Raw genomic sequence first — 15,299 nt, forward strand, 5'->3', positions numbered from 1 at the left:
TCTCTCAAAATGCTTTATAATTTCAGACATTCACATAAATCTCCCTCTTGCTGGGCTTGAGGGAGAAGAATCTTGTAATGAAAGAATGTTCGTTTTTGGTATAGCATTTTTCTACTTCGGGAATGTGCCCGCTTGAGTTCTCTCTTATGATTTCCCCAGATTCCAGAGTTCTAGCTGGAGGGTGTTGCTCCAGTTGGAGGTCCTGAAACTGTCAGGGTAGTGCTGTTCCCATTGAAGGTAGGGCAATCTCAGGAAAAGTGGTGGGAAGTATTTGGCAGGAATAAAGGCTCAGTCACCATTTGGCAAAATAGTGGAAACTGGTATTTTGAGTGATATGCAGAGGAACTGCCTTTCAGACCTCTGCACAGAAACTAACTGCAATCTGTTTGGATTATGTGCACAAATCCTTGGAGTGGGATTGAACTCATAACATTCTTGGAGGAGAGAGTGCTACCCGCTAGGCCATGGCTGATGTAGATATGTGGAGGACAGGTCAGCGAGAAGAAAACTCAGATATGAAGGTTTCATTGAATTGAGCTGCAGAAAGCCAACAGAAATGTTTGCTGCTCTGAAACAAGAGCTTGTTCACATTATCTGGATCCACTGACACTTTATTAAACGGAAATCTAAGCACAAGAATTAAAGACTTTCTACACAGCTCCTGAACACAAATATAGCAGACTACTTATTTATAGGTTACATTCCCCCACTGCAACCAACAAATTGACCACAGAAGTCACTGTGCCCTGATTTTCCAAAGATTAATTGTCACGACTGGAAAAATCTAGAACATTCCTGCATTTTGAGAATCCTCACAGAGCACAACCTTCTAGGGTTTCTTTGAATGAAACCGTTTTCGAGCAAGCTAAGGAGGTCTCCAAAAAAAATTCCCTCAGTATTCATTACTTACCTTTCAAGGTTTTCCCAAAGTACTCAATATCCAAGGTACCAGAGATTGGAGGAGATGCTGCTTGTGTTCTCCGAACTCTTAGAACGGCCCCCTCAGGCCAAGTGCTCCCTCTGTAAACCATCCCATCCTTTGTACCATTAGGCAAAGCCTAAAAGAACATCCATCAGAAACATTATCCTTCCAAACAGGATATTGTAGTGCCATTTCCAGTTGACTTTTCTCAATTTCCCACTGTAAACTCAATGGAATATCAACAAGAACATCTCACAGAAAGTAAAGCGCATTATAACAGCATCAATAAAATCCCTTGCTTCTACAAACAGAAAATTCAATGCTACCAGATAGAAAATTAATTAATGGACATGTAGCATGCGGTGATTTAAGAGGGAGCGTTGGTATATCTATCCCTACTAGAAATGTCTCTGGAGTACTGTAGCCAGTTTTTGCCTCCATACAGGATGGATAAAGAATGATTGTAGAGAGTTTTGTGGAGATCTCAAGGTGAATTTCTGAGTTTATGAGATTGAGAGGATCGGGTAATGGGGAAAGGTTATCTATTCTGGAACATTGCTCTTTGGAAAGGAGAAGAGTAAGAGACAGGTGTGAGAAGTGAGAGGAATCTGGATTGAAAGATTTTGAGTTAACAAGCATGGGGAATTTGGATCGAGCCAAAGACTAAATATGAGAACCAAGAGCTCATCATTGTTGGTTTCATCGGAAATAGGAAATGTACAACTTACATTTAATGAGAAAGAGATATACTCAAGGAACAGATTACTAACAGGAGAATAGAAATACATGGTAGGTATCAAACAGAATGGAAAAGATTGGAGTGAAAAAATTATGGACATATTAAGAACTACAGGAACTGTTACACAGTTTGGCATTGTAGACTAGATGTTGCTCAAAGCATAGGATTCGCAGAGAGCTTCTTCAAGGAAGGCATCCTTGTAAGAGGATTCACAGGATTCTCCTGTTCCCCGGATGCTGCCTGACCTGCTGCGCTTTTCCAGCAACACATTTTCAGCATTGCTCAAAGCATAGCCATACATAGATAGGAGGGACAATATCTACAATAGCAAAGTGAAGGTGATGTCATTCCAAAGGTTCACAGTGCTGCTGTCTTAATAGCGACAGAAAGAGATGACAGGTGGTGGTTTAACCTGACGGTCGCTACATCTCAAGTAAGGAATGAGATTGAAAGGGAAGGACTCTCATGGTAACCTCAGCCAGTGCAGGAATCAAACCCACATTGCTGGCAATACTGTGTATCACAAACCAATAACAGATCTAACTCAGCTAATCTTCTTCTGAAAGAGCATAGATTGATAAAATATTCTCTTAATCAACACAATTTGATTCCTATTTCAAATGCTACCCAAAAACAACATTATACTGACCTGAGCAAAGGCAATCTCTAGCAATGGAATGTTGCAGCTACAGTCGATGGTAACCATAGTTACTTCATACTGACTGTGCACACCATCTTTTTTAGTTCCTCTTTCAGTAACTATGAACTCCTCAATAAGAATTCCTTTGTCAAACAATGGAGGGTAAGCTACTATTGGTATATCTGTAAATGAAAGAAGTCATTCACTAACTTAAATCAAAAATTACAAAAAATTAAATTTTACACGATCTCCAAAAAGTCCTCTGAAATATACTTCAAATAAGAAGTGCTTGAAATACAATATCACAATGAAAATGGCTAAGAAAATTCTTGCGTTCTGAGGAAGGGTCACTGGACCGATTTCTCGCTACAGATGCTGCCAAACCTGCTGAGTTTTTCCATCAATTTCTGTTTTTATTTTCTTTTAAGAAAACTCTTGAAGTGCCTAACAAGAGGATAATCAATAAGGGAATTAAGGGATAATGCAAAAACGCAAGAAAATGGAATTGAGGATTATCAAATCAGCTACGATCCCATTGAATGGTAGGGCAGACGTGATGGGTTGATGAACCTATTTTGTTCCTTTGATATACAGTACTATGATCTTTTAAGAATCCTGCGCCAGCTCCTTATACCATAGACTCATATGGCAGGTGGTGACAGAGTGGCAATGTCACTGGATTAGTATTCCAGAACCCTAGGCTTTCGGTTTTGGAGTGCATGGGTTTGAATCTGGAATAAAAGCTCACCATTCTTGATAGTTGTAAAAATACGTCTGGCTCAATAATGTCCTTTAGGGAAGGAAATCTACTGTCCTTAGCTGGTATGGCTTATATGTGGCTCCAAATGCACAGCTATATTGTTGACTCTTAAATGCTGGCTGGGCAAATTGGGTTGGATGGAAAATACTGGCTTAATCAGTGATGCTACATTCTATGAATGAAAATAAACCCACCAGGTATTTTAAAAACCCCCATAACTCATGCCTCTGTAATTGTGGGAATAAAATAAGAAAAGTCCATTTGACTCCTCATGACTGTTCAGTCATTTTGATAAGACGTGGCTGATCAGTTCCTCAATTTTGTTTAGCTGGTTCTAATCCATTTCCCTTGACAATTAAGTGAGAAAAATGCATAATTTCTCCACTTTATGTGATGGTCAAAGGGAACATCATGTATAAAAGAATAAAATTCAGAGTTCATGCTACTCCTGAACAGCTGTTCACAACAAAGAGGTCTCTGTGGATTTAATCCTCTTTTTTCTTACACTGTGATTGTTTCGATTCCTTACAGTTTGCTGTTGGTTTAGGTACTGCTATGCTCCACAAAACTGATTTGAATCTACATGAATTATGTACCACATCATCATTTTACCACTACCACAGCAACCAAACTTTGATCAGTACCTCGCTCAGATTTGAAATTCAAAATAACAATACCATTTTGATTCTGCACTGTAGGCTTCTGTCCAATATACACAGTGTCCACATAGAAATCCTGGTCTTGTTCTGTCTGGAGATAAATTCCCTTCACTAAGAAGTTTCTTCCTCTGGGAAATCTGGATATCATAAGTTCATGCAAATTGATGCACGTGTAGGTCCATCTGCAGTCAAGAGATGCTTATTTAAGTTTCTATATAGACCTGCACATCAAGCCTTAACAATATCCTTAATTTAATCCCTAACTAAATTAGAAAGCCAAAATCACAAAGTTTTACACAAATGTATATATTAGGAGTAAAATGAGGCCATTCGGCCCTTAAAGCCTGCTTGATCATTCAATACAATCATAGTTGATCTGTTTTGCTCTGAATTCCACCCATCCTTGATAACATTTGATTTCCTTCCCTAACAAGAATCTACTCCACTTCACTTTAAAAATATTCAATGATCCAGCTTCCACTATCTTGTGAGGTAGGGATTCCAAAGCTGTAAAATAATCAGAGAAACAAAATTGCCCTCATCTCTGTCCTACAAGTGTGATCCCTCATTCTGAAACCGGTTTCTCTAGTTCTGGGCTCATCAACAAAAGGAAAAGTACTTTTCCACATTCACTTTGTCAAGACCATTTGGGATCTTGCACGCTTCAATGAAATCACCTCTTGGTCTTCTGAATGCAACTAAAAACAAACTCAGTCTGTCCAATTTTTCCTTATTAGACAACCTGCTCATTCTGGGTATCAATCCAGTCAACCTTCTCAAAACTGCCTATCCTTCTTTAAATAAGGAGACCTCAACTGCATGCAGCATTCAAGATGTGGTCTCACCAAAGCACCTCATAGCTGGAGCATAACCTTCTTAATTTTACTTTCAATTCCTCTTGTAACAAAGAATAGAATCCCATTAGCCTTTCTGATTTCATGCCGGTGAAAAGCTGAAAGCCTATTTTGAAGCAATGAGAAGGATGCTCCTGAAATAGAAACATGCAAACTTTCTATCAGGGTAAAATCAATGACTGCAGATGCTGGATTAGAAATGGTGCTGGAAAAGCACAGCATCCAAGGAGCAGTAAAATCGACAGCAGCAAAAGCCCTTCATCAGGAATACAGGCAGAGAGCCTGAAGGGTGGAGAGATAAGTGAGAGGAGGGTGGGGGTGGGGAGAAAGTAGCATAGAGTACAATAGGTGAATGGGGGAGGGGATGAAGGTGATAGGTCGGGGGCGGGGGGAGGGTGGAGTGGGTAGGTGGAAAAGAAGATAGGCAGGTAGGACAAGTCATGGGGACAGTGCTGAGCTGGAAATTTGGAACTGGAGTGAGGTGGGGGAAGGGGAAATGAGGAAACTGGTGAAGTCCACATTGATGCCCTGGGATTGAAGTGTTCTGAGGCGGAAGATGAGGCGTTCTTCCTCCAGGTGTGTGGTGGTGAGGCAGTGGCGGTGAAGGAGGCCCAGGACCTCCATGTCCTCGGCAGAGTGGGAGGGGACGTTGAAATGTTGGGCCACAGGGCGGTGTGGTTGATTGGTGTGGGTGTCCTGGAGATGTTCCCTAAAGCACTCTGCTAGGAGGCGCCCAGTCTCCCCAATGTAGAGGAGACCGCATTAGGAACAACGGATACAATAAATGATATTGGTGGATGTGCAGGTAAAACTTTGATGGATGTGGAGGGCTCTTTTAGGGCCTTAGATGGAGGTGAGGGAGGAGGTGTGGGCGCAGGTTTTGCAATTCCTGCGGTGGCAGGGGAAGATGCCAGGATAGGAGGGTGGGTCGTAGGGGGGCGTGGACCTGACCAGGTAGTCACGGAGAGAACGGTCTTTGCGGAAGGCGGAGAGGGGTGGGGAGGGAAATATATCCCTGGTGGTGGGGTCTGTTTGGAGGTGGCGGAAATGTCAGCGGATGATTTGATTTATGCGAAGGTTGGTACGGTGGAAGGTGAGCACTAGGGGCGTTCTGTCCTTGTTACGGTTGGAGGGGTGAGGTCTGAGGGCAGAGGCACAGGATGTGGACGAGATGCGTTGGAGGGCATCTTTAACCATGTGGAAAGGGAAATTGCGGTCTCTAAAGAAGGAAGCCATCTGGTGTGTTCTCTGGTAGAACTGGTCCTCCTGGAAACAGATACGGCGGAGGCGGAGGAATTGGGAATACGGGATGGCATTTTTGCAGGAGGTAGGGTGGGAAGAGGTGTAATCCACTTTCTATCGGTCAGCTGCATAGCATCAAATGGAATCTTGATATGGTTGTACGTTTTATATTTCAGCGATGAAATCAGCTTCCATATGTCTAACAGGTTCTACTTAGTAGTCTCTAAAATGTCTACTCCATTAAAGCTTCAGCTCTAGCTTCTAATTCTTTAGTTAGCTTGGTGGGCTTTACTATTACCAGGTTTAACCAATAAAATACACAGAATATCAATAGTAAAAAGATTTGCATAATCCAACATGGAACAATTGAATGCTGTAATTTGCACTGTGGCGCTACTAACACCCTTATATCCAATACTGCACTAAAGGTCTTGTGGTTCTAATTTAAACTTTATCATTAATAGAATTAAATACATTCCCAAACTTTCCAATACAGTTTATACAAAGCCAAGCAACAAACAACTGAATGTGCAAACAAACATGTGTCATGGGTTTCAAGTTCCAATTGCTGGTTGATTCTTCCTGCACCCTTTCCCACCCATGTCCTAAAAGGTAGTCCATCCACTGATAGTTCAAACAATAAATTTTCTCAGCTCATTAATGCAACAATTTCCTCTTTCTGGAGGAGCATAGGATTATTTAGGATTCTCTCATACAGTTTATCAGCAATGTAGTTATATACTTTTCACAACGTTAAAACATTTCAGAGTACTTACAGATAGTGAAGTATTTTTGTTGGATGTTGTAATGAAGGAAAAATAGCAGCAAATTTGTGCACAACAAACTCCTCTAAATAGCAAAGAAATAAGTAACCAAACAATCTCGTATAATGATTTAGGAATAAATATTGCTCAGGACACCAGGGAGAATTTTTCTGATTTACTTTGATTGGTGATATGAGATGTTTTAGTGTCAAGCTAAGAGAGCAGACAGGGCTCAGTTTCACATCAGGTGAAGACAACATCTCTGACAGTGCTGCACTGCTCCCAGTACTGCACTGGAAGTTTCAGTCTGGCTATGGGTTCAAGTCTCTGGCATGGGTCTTGACCGTACAAACATATGATTAAGATCTCCTGAGAAGAAGATTGTTATTGTTAAAGTATAGACCAGAGTTGTGCATTGAGACCATGTGGATGTCCTGATACAGTTGCATAGTCATGGGGAAAATGTGGGGGAGTGGCACCACATGGTTCTTACAGAGACTCAGCTTAGATAAAACAAGAATAGACTCTTTTAGTGTTGTACCAATACAATGACTCTAAATTCAAATTAAATAATATTAATGCTTACTGATTATCTTGTGCAAAATTGTATTGGAACCGAAAGTTCTTTGCATTTGATTCACCATCAATGTTGTAAGTGAATGACAGACGAAGATTATTTCTCAAGTGGCCTTTATATGCAAAACAAAGCTGAACACATGGTTAAAGTGACATTAGGATACTTTATTTCTTATTAATAAATCCAACAGTAACAAATAACAACAAGTGTAAGTAACAGCTACATAGCAAGCCATCATAATATATATTCTGTAAACTAGTCCCTGCATTGACTAGAATAAATATACAGCAATTCATCACAAGAGTATAATTCAATCAAGCCTTAAATTAACTATTTTTAAAATCATGCAAAGGAAGTTAAATGTGCCATCATGTCACATGAGTTGACGTTTCCTCCTTAGGAACAACCTGAACTTAAAGTATGAAGCATTTTCAATGTTGCATTGATATGTTACTTTTTCTGATATGAGGTTATGCCTAAGAAACCTCTCAACTTTATTTGAAAACATACAAACTTAAAATGGCTGTAAGTTAGTGTAAACAATCAAAGCCAAGAAAAGCATTCTACCGACACCAGTGGTTGGTTTCTAAGAGTTAAGACCAATGTACTAATTTGCCAAACAAACAGTTGTAATTGTCACAAAGCTAGCCCCTATTTTCTTAAAAGCTGTTCCTTGGCGCAAGGAGACTCTGTCCGTGTTTTTTTTTTCAGATGGGTAATAAACCAGACCGGGCTCCGATCAGTCTGGTTTGGTACAGAGATGAAAATGAGTTTGAGAGGCCTTTTGTTTATTTGTAAACAGATGAAACTTCAGGCCAAAGTGGTCATGTTTTAGAAGTGACCTGTATAATGAAAGGGGAGTGGTCAGCTCTCTGGCTGAGCTGAGCTGAGCAGTTTCAATTCAGCCTTGAATTGGGAAGTTCAACAGGGAGCTGTGTGGAAACACTCTCTCTTTTCTGCCCTTCAACTTCAACCTGTGAGCATGTGTTCCATTTATAAAGGGTTTTAAAGGGTGTTTGCTTGTTGGGACTGTATTTGGAACAGCATAATTAAGTTTAGTTGGATAGGTTGAGTTCTGTATGGGTTCTTTATTCTGTTCTTTGTGTTTCATTGTGTAATTTTGTGAATTTTTTTTGTCTGTTTTAAAATCTAGTAGTCAACCTAGCTATCTTATTCCAGGTAATTGTCACTGTACACTTACTGATAACAATTGCAAAGTTAGGTCTAGTGCTTCCTGCTTAAAATTGTTTTGAGTGGTCTGGCCTAGTCCATAACATAATTTTTCAACCTTGCAAAACCAAGTTCTCCTTGCCACTTCACACTTTTCTCCCCTCCTGACTGAAGTCGTAAAAGCCGCCCTTTCTTATTTCATTTCCTTTCAATCCATGAAATCAGAGAGGAAATATTTGCAGGATACTGGACCAAAAGAACACCAAGAATGAGCATGGTCCAAGAAGCAATTGTTGGATAATGGGTCATTGAGGAGGTCTAAACCTATATGGCTCACTGCCAAAACCTGGCCATTCCTACAATTACTGAACTAATAAGGAAGTAATATTCTCTGGTGTTTAGAAGACTCATTGAAATGCATAATTCCTAGAGGGCTAGCCTGTCTTCCTCTGGCTGTGCATCAGAACATGGGGTTTTCATCTCATCAGGATAGGCAATTTAGGACTGTGATGAAGTATCTTCACTTCACAGGGTTGAGAATCCCTGTAATTCTACCTTCAGATGTGGATGCTCAGTAATTTTGCAAATGCAAAGACTGAGACTGATAGAGTTTTCTGTACTTGAGGAATGAAGGCAATGGTGATAGCTTGGAAAATAAAGTTGATTTAGAAATTCAGTCACAATTGCATTGAGTGGTGGAGCAGCCTTGAGGGGCTGAATTTCCTCCTTCTCCTAATTACTATGTTTTTATCCATAGGCCTGCCATGAGCCTTTAGAGAAGTGCCATTGAGCATCAATAGCTGAAATACACAGAACATAGATTGAACAACAAAAACCAGTAGAATGGGAACAGAAATAAAGCTGAAAATGTGTTGCTGGAAAAGCGCAGCCGGTCAGGCAGCATCCAAGGAGCAGGAGAATCGACGTTTCGGGCATGAGCCCTTCTTCAGGAATGATGAAAGTGTGTCCAGCAGGCTAAGATAAAAGGTAGAGAGGAGGCACTTGGGGGAGGGGCATTGGAAATGTGATAGGTGGAAGGAGGTCAAGGTGAGGGTGATAGGCCGGAGTGGGGGTGGGGGCGGAGAGGTCCGGAAGAAGATTGCAGGTTAGGAAGGCAGTGCTGAGTTCGAGGGATTTGACTGAGACAAGGTGGGGGGAGGGGAAATGAGGAAACTGGAGAAATCTGAGTTCATCCCTTGTGGTTGGAGGGTTCTGAGGCGGAAGATGAGGCGCTCTTCCTCCAACCGTTGTGTTGCTATGGTCTGGCGATGGAGGAGTCCAAGGACCTGCATGTCCTTGGTGGAGTGGGAGGGGGAGTTGAAGTGTTGAGCCATGGGGTGGTTGGGTTGGTCGGTCCGGGTGTCCCAGAGGTGTTCTTGAAACATTCCGTAAGTAGGCGGCCTGTCTCCCCAATATAGTGGAGCCCATATCGGGTGCAGCAGATGCAATAAATGATGTGTGTGGAGTTGCAGGTGAATTTGTGGCAGATATGGAAGTATCCCTTGGGGCCTTGGAGGGAAGTAAGGGGGGAGGTGTGGGCGCAACCACCCCGTGCCCGGACCAACCACCCCGTGGCTCAACACTTCAACTCCCCCTCTCACTCCACCAAGGACATGCAGGTCCTTGGACTCCTCCATCGCCAGACCATGGCAACACGACGGTTGGAGGAAGAGAGCCTCATCTTCCGCCTAGGAACCCTCCAACCACAAGGGATGAACTCAGATTTCTCCAGTTTCCTCATTTCCCCTCCCCCCACCTTGTCTCAGTCAAATCCCTCGAACTCAGCACCGCCTTCCTAACCTGCAATCTTCTTCCTGACCTCTCCGCCCCCACCCCCACTCCGGCCTATCACCCTCACCTTGACCTCTTTCCACCTATCACATTTCCAACGCCTCTCCCCCAAGTCCCTCCTCCCTACCTTTTATCTTAGCCTGCTGGACACACTTTCCTCATTCCTGAAGAAGGGCTCATGCCCGAAACGTTGATTCTCCTGCTCCTTGGATGCTGCCAGACCTGCTGCGCTTTTCCAGCAACACATTTTCAGCTCTGATCTCCAGCATCTGCAGTCCTCACTTTCTCCTGGGAACAGAAGTAAACACAAGTCATAAAAGCCTGCCATTCTCTCTCTTCACAGTAACAGTAAAATGAAACCATTTTAGGTGTAAATAGTATCAGGTGACAGCACTCTTCAATAAATATTTGTTTCATCTCTAAGAAGTTTCAAACTCACCTCTTTGTATATGCGTAATGAAAATGGTTGATGATAACTTGCAAAACCAAACAAGCATGTAGGACTTTTAACACAATAGCGTCCACAAAAAGCATTAGTTTTCATCGTCACCTGGTCTTTCTGAAAGATTTTCTACAAGGTTAAAAAATGAAACAGGAAATTACATTCTACTGCTGGCTTTGCACTAATAATATTATAATCAGAGTTCTAATCTCAATGAGAACACTTTGACAATTTGTATATGTTATACAGATGGCTAACATTTTATCTTTTTTTTATTTTGGGAATACAAAACTCCAGATCCAAATAATAACTTCCCATTTGCTGGGTTTAAGGTGATTAATCCATGAATATTCAAGTAGTGGTAATGTCCCTCTGATGTTGCAGTACTCCGTCAGTACGGACCCTTTGATAATGCAGTACTGCTTTAGTACCAGCCCTCTGACAGTGCAACACTCTGTCACTCCGACTCCGCAACAATGCAGCATTCCCTCAGCAAAGATAAAGCTGCCCATAGTCCCTAGACCATTGAGCTGCTGTCACGTTACAGAAAGATGACTGGTGGTGGTTTAGTTTGAGGGTCACTACATCTCATGCAAGAGGAGTGATTGAAAAGGAGAATTCAATATGGTAACCTCAGCCAGTGCAGGAATTGAACCCATGCTGTTCGTATTACTCTGCATTGCAACCAGCTGTCCAACCAACTGAGTTAACCAACTTCACTTATTGTAAATCCTTCGGTATTGATCCTCTGACAGTGCCAGTGCCATATTGAGGGACTAATGTATTGTTGAAATGTCAGTCCTGAGATCACACTGCATCATCAGTGGGTCAGTTCTTTCAGTACTGACTCTCAAAAAATGCTATAATTCCTCAGCACGACCCTCTGACACTGCACTGTACCTCAGTACTGATCATTTGAAGGTGCAGCATACCCATAGTACAGGTTGTTCAATAATGCAGCACTCCCTCAGTACTGACCCTCCAACAATGCAGTACTTTCTTGGTACTGATCTTCTGACAATGTAGCAGTCCCTTAATACTCACACTATGATTGTGCAGCACTCTTTGAGTACCAATCCTTCAACAGTGTAATGTTCTCTCAGTCCAGAAATTCTGATCATGCAGCACTCCCTCTGACAATGCAGCACTCCATCAGGACAGACCTTTTAATGGTGCAGCAGTCCATCAGATAGTATGGTGCTGCCTTCATGTTGACCCACTGACGTTACAGTGTGATGCGAGGACTGACAGTTCAACAATACATTAGTCCCTCAGTACAGCCACTGGCAGTGACAATGACTGACTGAATATTTGATCAAGTCTCTGTCATGGATTTTGAACATAAGATCTTTGGACTAAGAGCTGAGTGGTCAACACCAATCACTGCGGACACTTTTAAAATCACTTGTTGTTTGAGACATGTAATAAATTAATAATTTGATTTTATCTACTGAACGTACCTTGGATAAGTCATCTTCAAAATTGTTGAAATAATAGACTGCGTATCCCTCCCTGTAGTTAACTATGTGATCTGGACATTTTACATCCAACATTCCTTCTAAAGCAGCTTTGACCTGTGATGAAAGATTTTTATTAGCCGAGAAGATCCTTAGTTACCCTGACTGACTGGTGCTGTTCAAAGCAGCCAGAGCTTCTATCTGTCCTTTATTGCTTTCCCCATCAATGGTTCATCTAATTTTTTTGTTAGGCAATGCCACATCATACTATGCAGGTCTGATGTAATGGTTGGGTTTGGGAACGTTATTTTCCCCATTAGTCATTCATGGGATGTGGGTGTCACTGGCAAGGCCAGCATTGGTGGACCATTCCTAATTGAAGCTGAGTGGCTTGCTAGGCTATTTCAGAAGGCAGTTCTGAGTCAATCACATGGTTAAGATCTGGATTCTCATGTAGGTCACACCAGATAAAAATGGTAGGATCTTTTTCCTGAAGAACATTAGTGAAGTAGGATGGTTTTTACAACGAATTGTTAGTGATCATGGTCACTATTAGTGAGATTATAGCTTCATATTTCAGACTTACTAACTTAATTAACTGCTGTGGATGGTGGAATTTAAGTACATGCACCCAGAACATTACTAACCCAATGGCACCAAAACACTAAATCACTCTGAAGGAGGTGGTGGCAATGTTACTGGACAATAACCAAAAGGCTGAGACCAATGATCAAGAAGCACGAGTTCAAATTCCACCATGGCAGCTTGAATTAATCGAATAAATTCAGAATAAAAAGTTAGTATAAGTAACAATGGCCATGAAATATTAAATTACTATTGAATAATATCCTTTAGTGAAGACATCTGTTATCCTTACTCATCCTTGCCTACATGGGACTCCAGATCCACAACAATATGGTTACCCTTCATTATATTTAAGAGCATGTGGAGATGAGAAATCTGCTGGTCTTACTGTGAAGGAATGAAATGGTTGTTCATCAACTTAGTGAATCAGGAGCGCGTTGTGAAAGAATCAAATAAAATAAGAACTCTTCAGGGACTAATCTCTTTCTTTTCTAAATATTCCAACCTGAAGGTAAGAATAAATAAGATATTAAATAGGAATAGAATACCACTACAACAACCATTTCCCAAGGAACTTCTCATGAGAATTATAAAACAAAATATGCGACCAAGCTTTCTAAGGAGATAATTGCAGTAAGTAACAAAAGGCTGAGTCAAAGATTTTGATTTTACCATATCTGTTAAAGGAGGAAAGTGAGTTAGAGAGGGGAAGAGATTTAGGCAGAAAATCCTAGAGTTTCGGACCTAGAAAACTGAAGGCACACCAGTATGGTGATACATAATTGAGAACGTACAAGAAGCTGGAAATGGAGGAACACAGAAACCTCACTGGGGAATGCAATTCTAGGAAATTACAAAAGTGAGGACATAGAGGGAATAGGAATTTTAGAATGAGCCCATGTAGCTCCGTGAGCGCAGAAATGAACAGGATTTGTTGCATAGATAAGGAACATGATACAGAGTCTTAGATGACCTCAAGTTTACAGAGCCTAGAGTATGGGGGAACAGGCAGGAGTGCATTGAAATAATTGAGTCTCAAGATAATTAAAGCATGGATGAGGGTTTCAGCAACACAAGGGTGGAGACAGAGGGAAAGTCAGGCAGTGTTGCAAAAGTAGAAATCGACCATCCTAATGATGGCATTGCTCTGAGGTCAGAAGCTCATACCAAGATATAATGTGACAACAAGGTTGCAAAGAGACAAGCTTGATCTCAGACAGTTGCCAAGAAGAGGTATAGAATCAGTAATTATGGAGTAGAACTTGGAGTGGGAATGGAAAGCAATAACTTCAGTTTTTCTCAATATTTAACTGAAGGACATTTCTGTAAATCCAGTTTTAGGTGTGGGGTAGGCAATTTGATAATCTATCAACTGTGGCGAGGCAGAGAGAGGTACTGGTGATATGGAGCTTGGGGTCATCAGTGTACATGTGAAATCTAACACTGTCCTTCAATGGTGTCGCATGTAAATGAGGAATGACAGTAGAATCAGGCATTTACAATGATTAATTTCCTAATGAATGCAACTACTAGGCTGGATTTTATTGCAAAGAGTAATTGATTAAAGTCATTAACATTCATTGATGTTTACATTGTCCAGTGCTTTGTGACAAGGGAGATACAAAATAAATTATGAATTGCCTCTGTCAGACTCATGGAAATGGTAGCTCACCTTCCAACGCCCCAACAGTTCTTAAAGAAATTGCAGCATCGCACAATAATCACTCTTTAATCTCATTGTAGAAAGTTAAGTCATCTAATTAACCACACCAGAGTGTCAGCCACCATTACCCCGCATTCCAACTCATTAACTGTTAAAGTTAATAAGAGTTTGCAATGACGAGCTGTGGGGAGAATTGTGTGGTTATGGTCACTGTGACCAATCAAGTTTAGGAAACGGATGCAGAGTGGGACACACCTCAGTAACACTTGCTGTATGTGAAACAGGTCTTGAGCTGATCCCATCCAGCATCAGTGTAAATGTATCCATTCTGGGCTTCCCTTTAGTTTTTTCCACCACTTTAATGGTGACATGATATCCACTCAGGACCTCATATTGAAGTAAATCAAAATCTCCTGTAGAGGAAACAATTTGAAATAAATGTTAAAAATGTAACAAAGAGACATGTTTCAAAATTCCATTTGATTGTTCTTCTAATTTTATCGTGGATCCTCCATAATTGCCCATTCTCTAATATACTCTGTATACTCTATTGATCACACCTACTCGGAAATATACATCTGGTGGACAGGTTCCAAATGTCCATGGTCTGAGTAGGTTTGGAAGTGAATGTTCCAGAGCATTTGCTTGCCAGATCTCCTTTGGTATTCCACTTCTTCCAAGAGATTTAGTGAATGTTGAAGTGGGAGAGTCCTCACTTAAAGGGAAGAAGTATTCAGTCATGTCATACCAGACATAATGTTGCGTGGGGTAGACAGGGGAGAAGCAGCTGGTCTTAACATACTTGTCTGTTTTGTAAGTTGGTGGGATGAATTGTTATTCATATGAGGAACACAGCACCAGTGCATCAAACAGTAACACAGAACAGCCTTGGAAGGCAGAGGAAAAGGAAATGTGGGAGAAAGAATTCAAAAGCAGAACAGCAAAGACTAACAACCATCAGCTGCACATTTTCAGCACAATCAAGTTTGAACAAAGAATAAAGAACTAGTCTTTGAAGAGCAAATCCAAGCTAA

The 15,299-nt window shown here is 41.2% G+C and overlaps 1 protein-coding gene across 1 annotated transcript in view; it reads right to left on the reverse strand.

The window, feature by feature from the left end:
* LOC122549504 (fibrocystin-L) overlaps window positions 1-15,299 on the reverse strand; it is a gene marked incomplete at its 5' end in the record, with an annotated part of 252,804 nt that overhangs the window by 181,401 nt on the left and 56,104 nt on the right. The window contains 7 exons of the mRNA XM_087985858.1: window positions 911-1,058; window positions 2,311-2,483; window positions 3,739-3,902; window positions 7,167-7,288; window positions 10,558-10,689; window positions 12,021-12,134; window positions 14,521-14,678. Of these exons, the coding sequence (XP_087841984.1) occupies window positions 911-1,058; window positions 2,311-2,483; window positions 3,739-3,902; window positions 7,167-7,288; window positions 10,558-10,689; window positions 12,021-12,134; window positions 14,521-14,678 (1,011 nt within the window). The remainder of the gene's footprint in view (window positions 1-910; window positions 1,059-2,310; window positions 2,484-3,738; window positions 3,903-7,166; window positions 7,289-10,557; window positions 10,690-12,020; window positions 12,135-14,520; window positions 14,679-15,299) is intronic.

This window comes from Chiloscyllium plagiosum, unplaced genomic scaffold (genome assembly GCF_037043375.1).
Source record: "Chiloscyllium plagiosum isolate Xiang-an unplaced genomic scaffold, Cpla_swu_hap1 HiC_scaffold_4, whole genome shotgun sequence".
Classification (NCBI taxonomy): Eukaryota; Metazoa; Chordata; class Chondrichthyes; order Orectolobiformes; family Hemiscylliidae; genus Chiloscyllium; species Chiloscyllium plagiosum.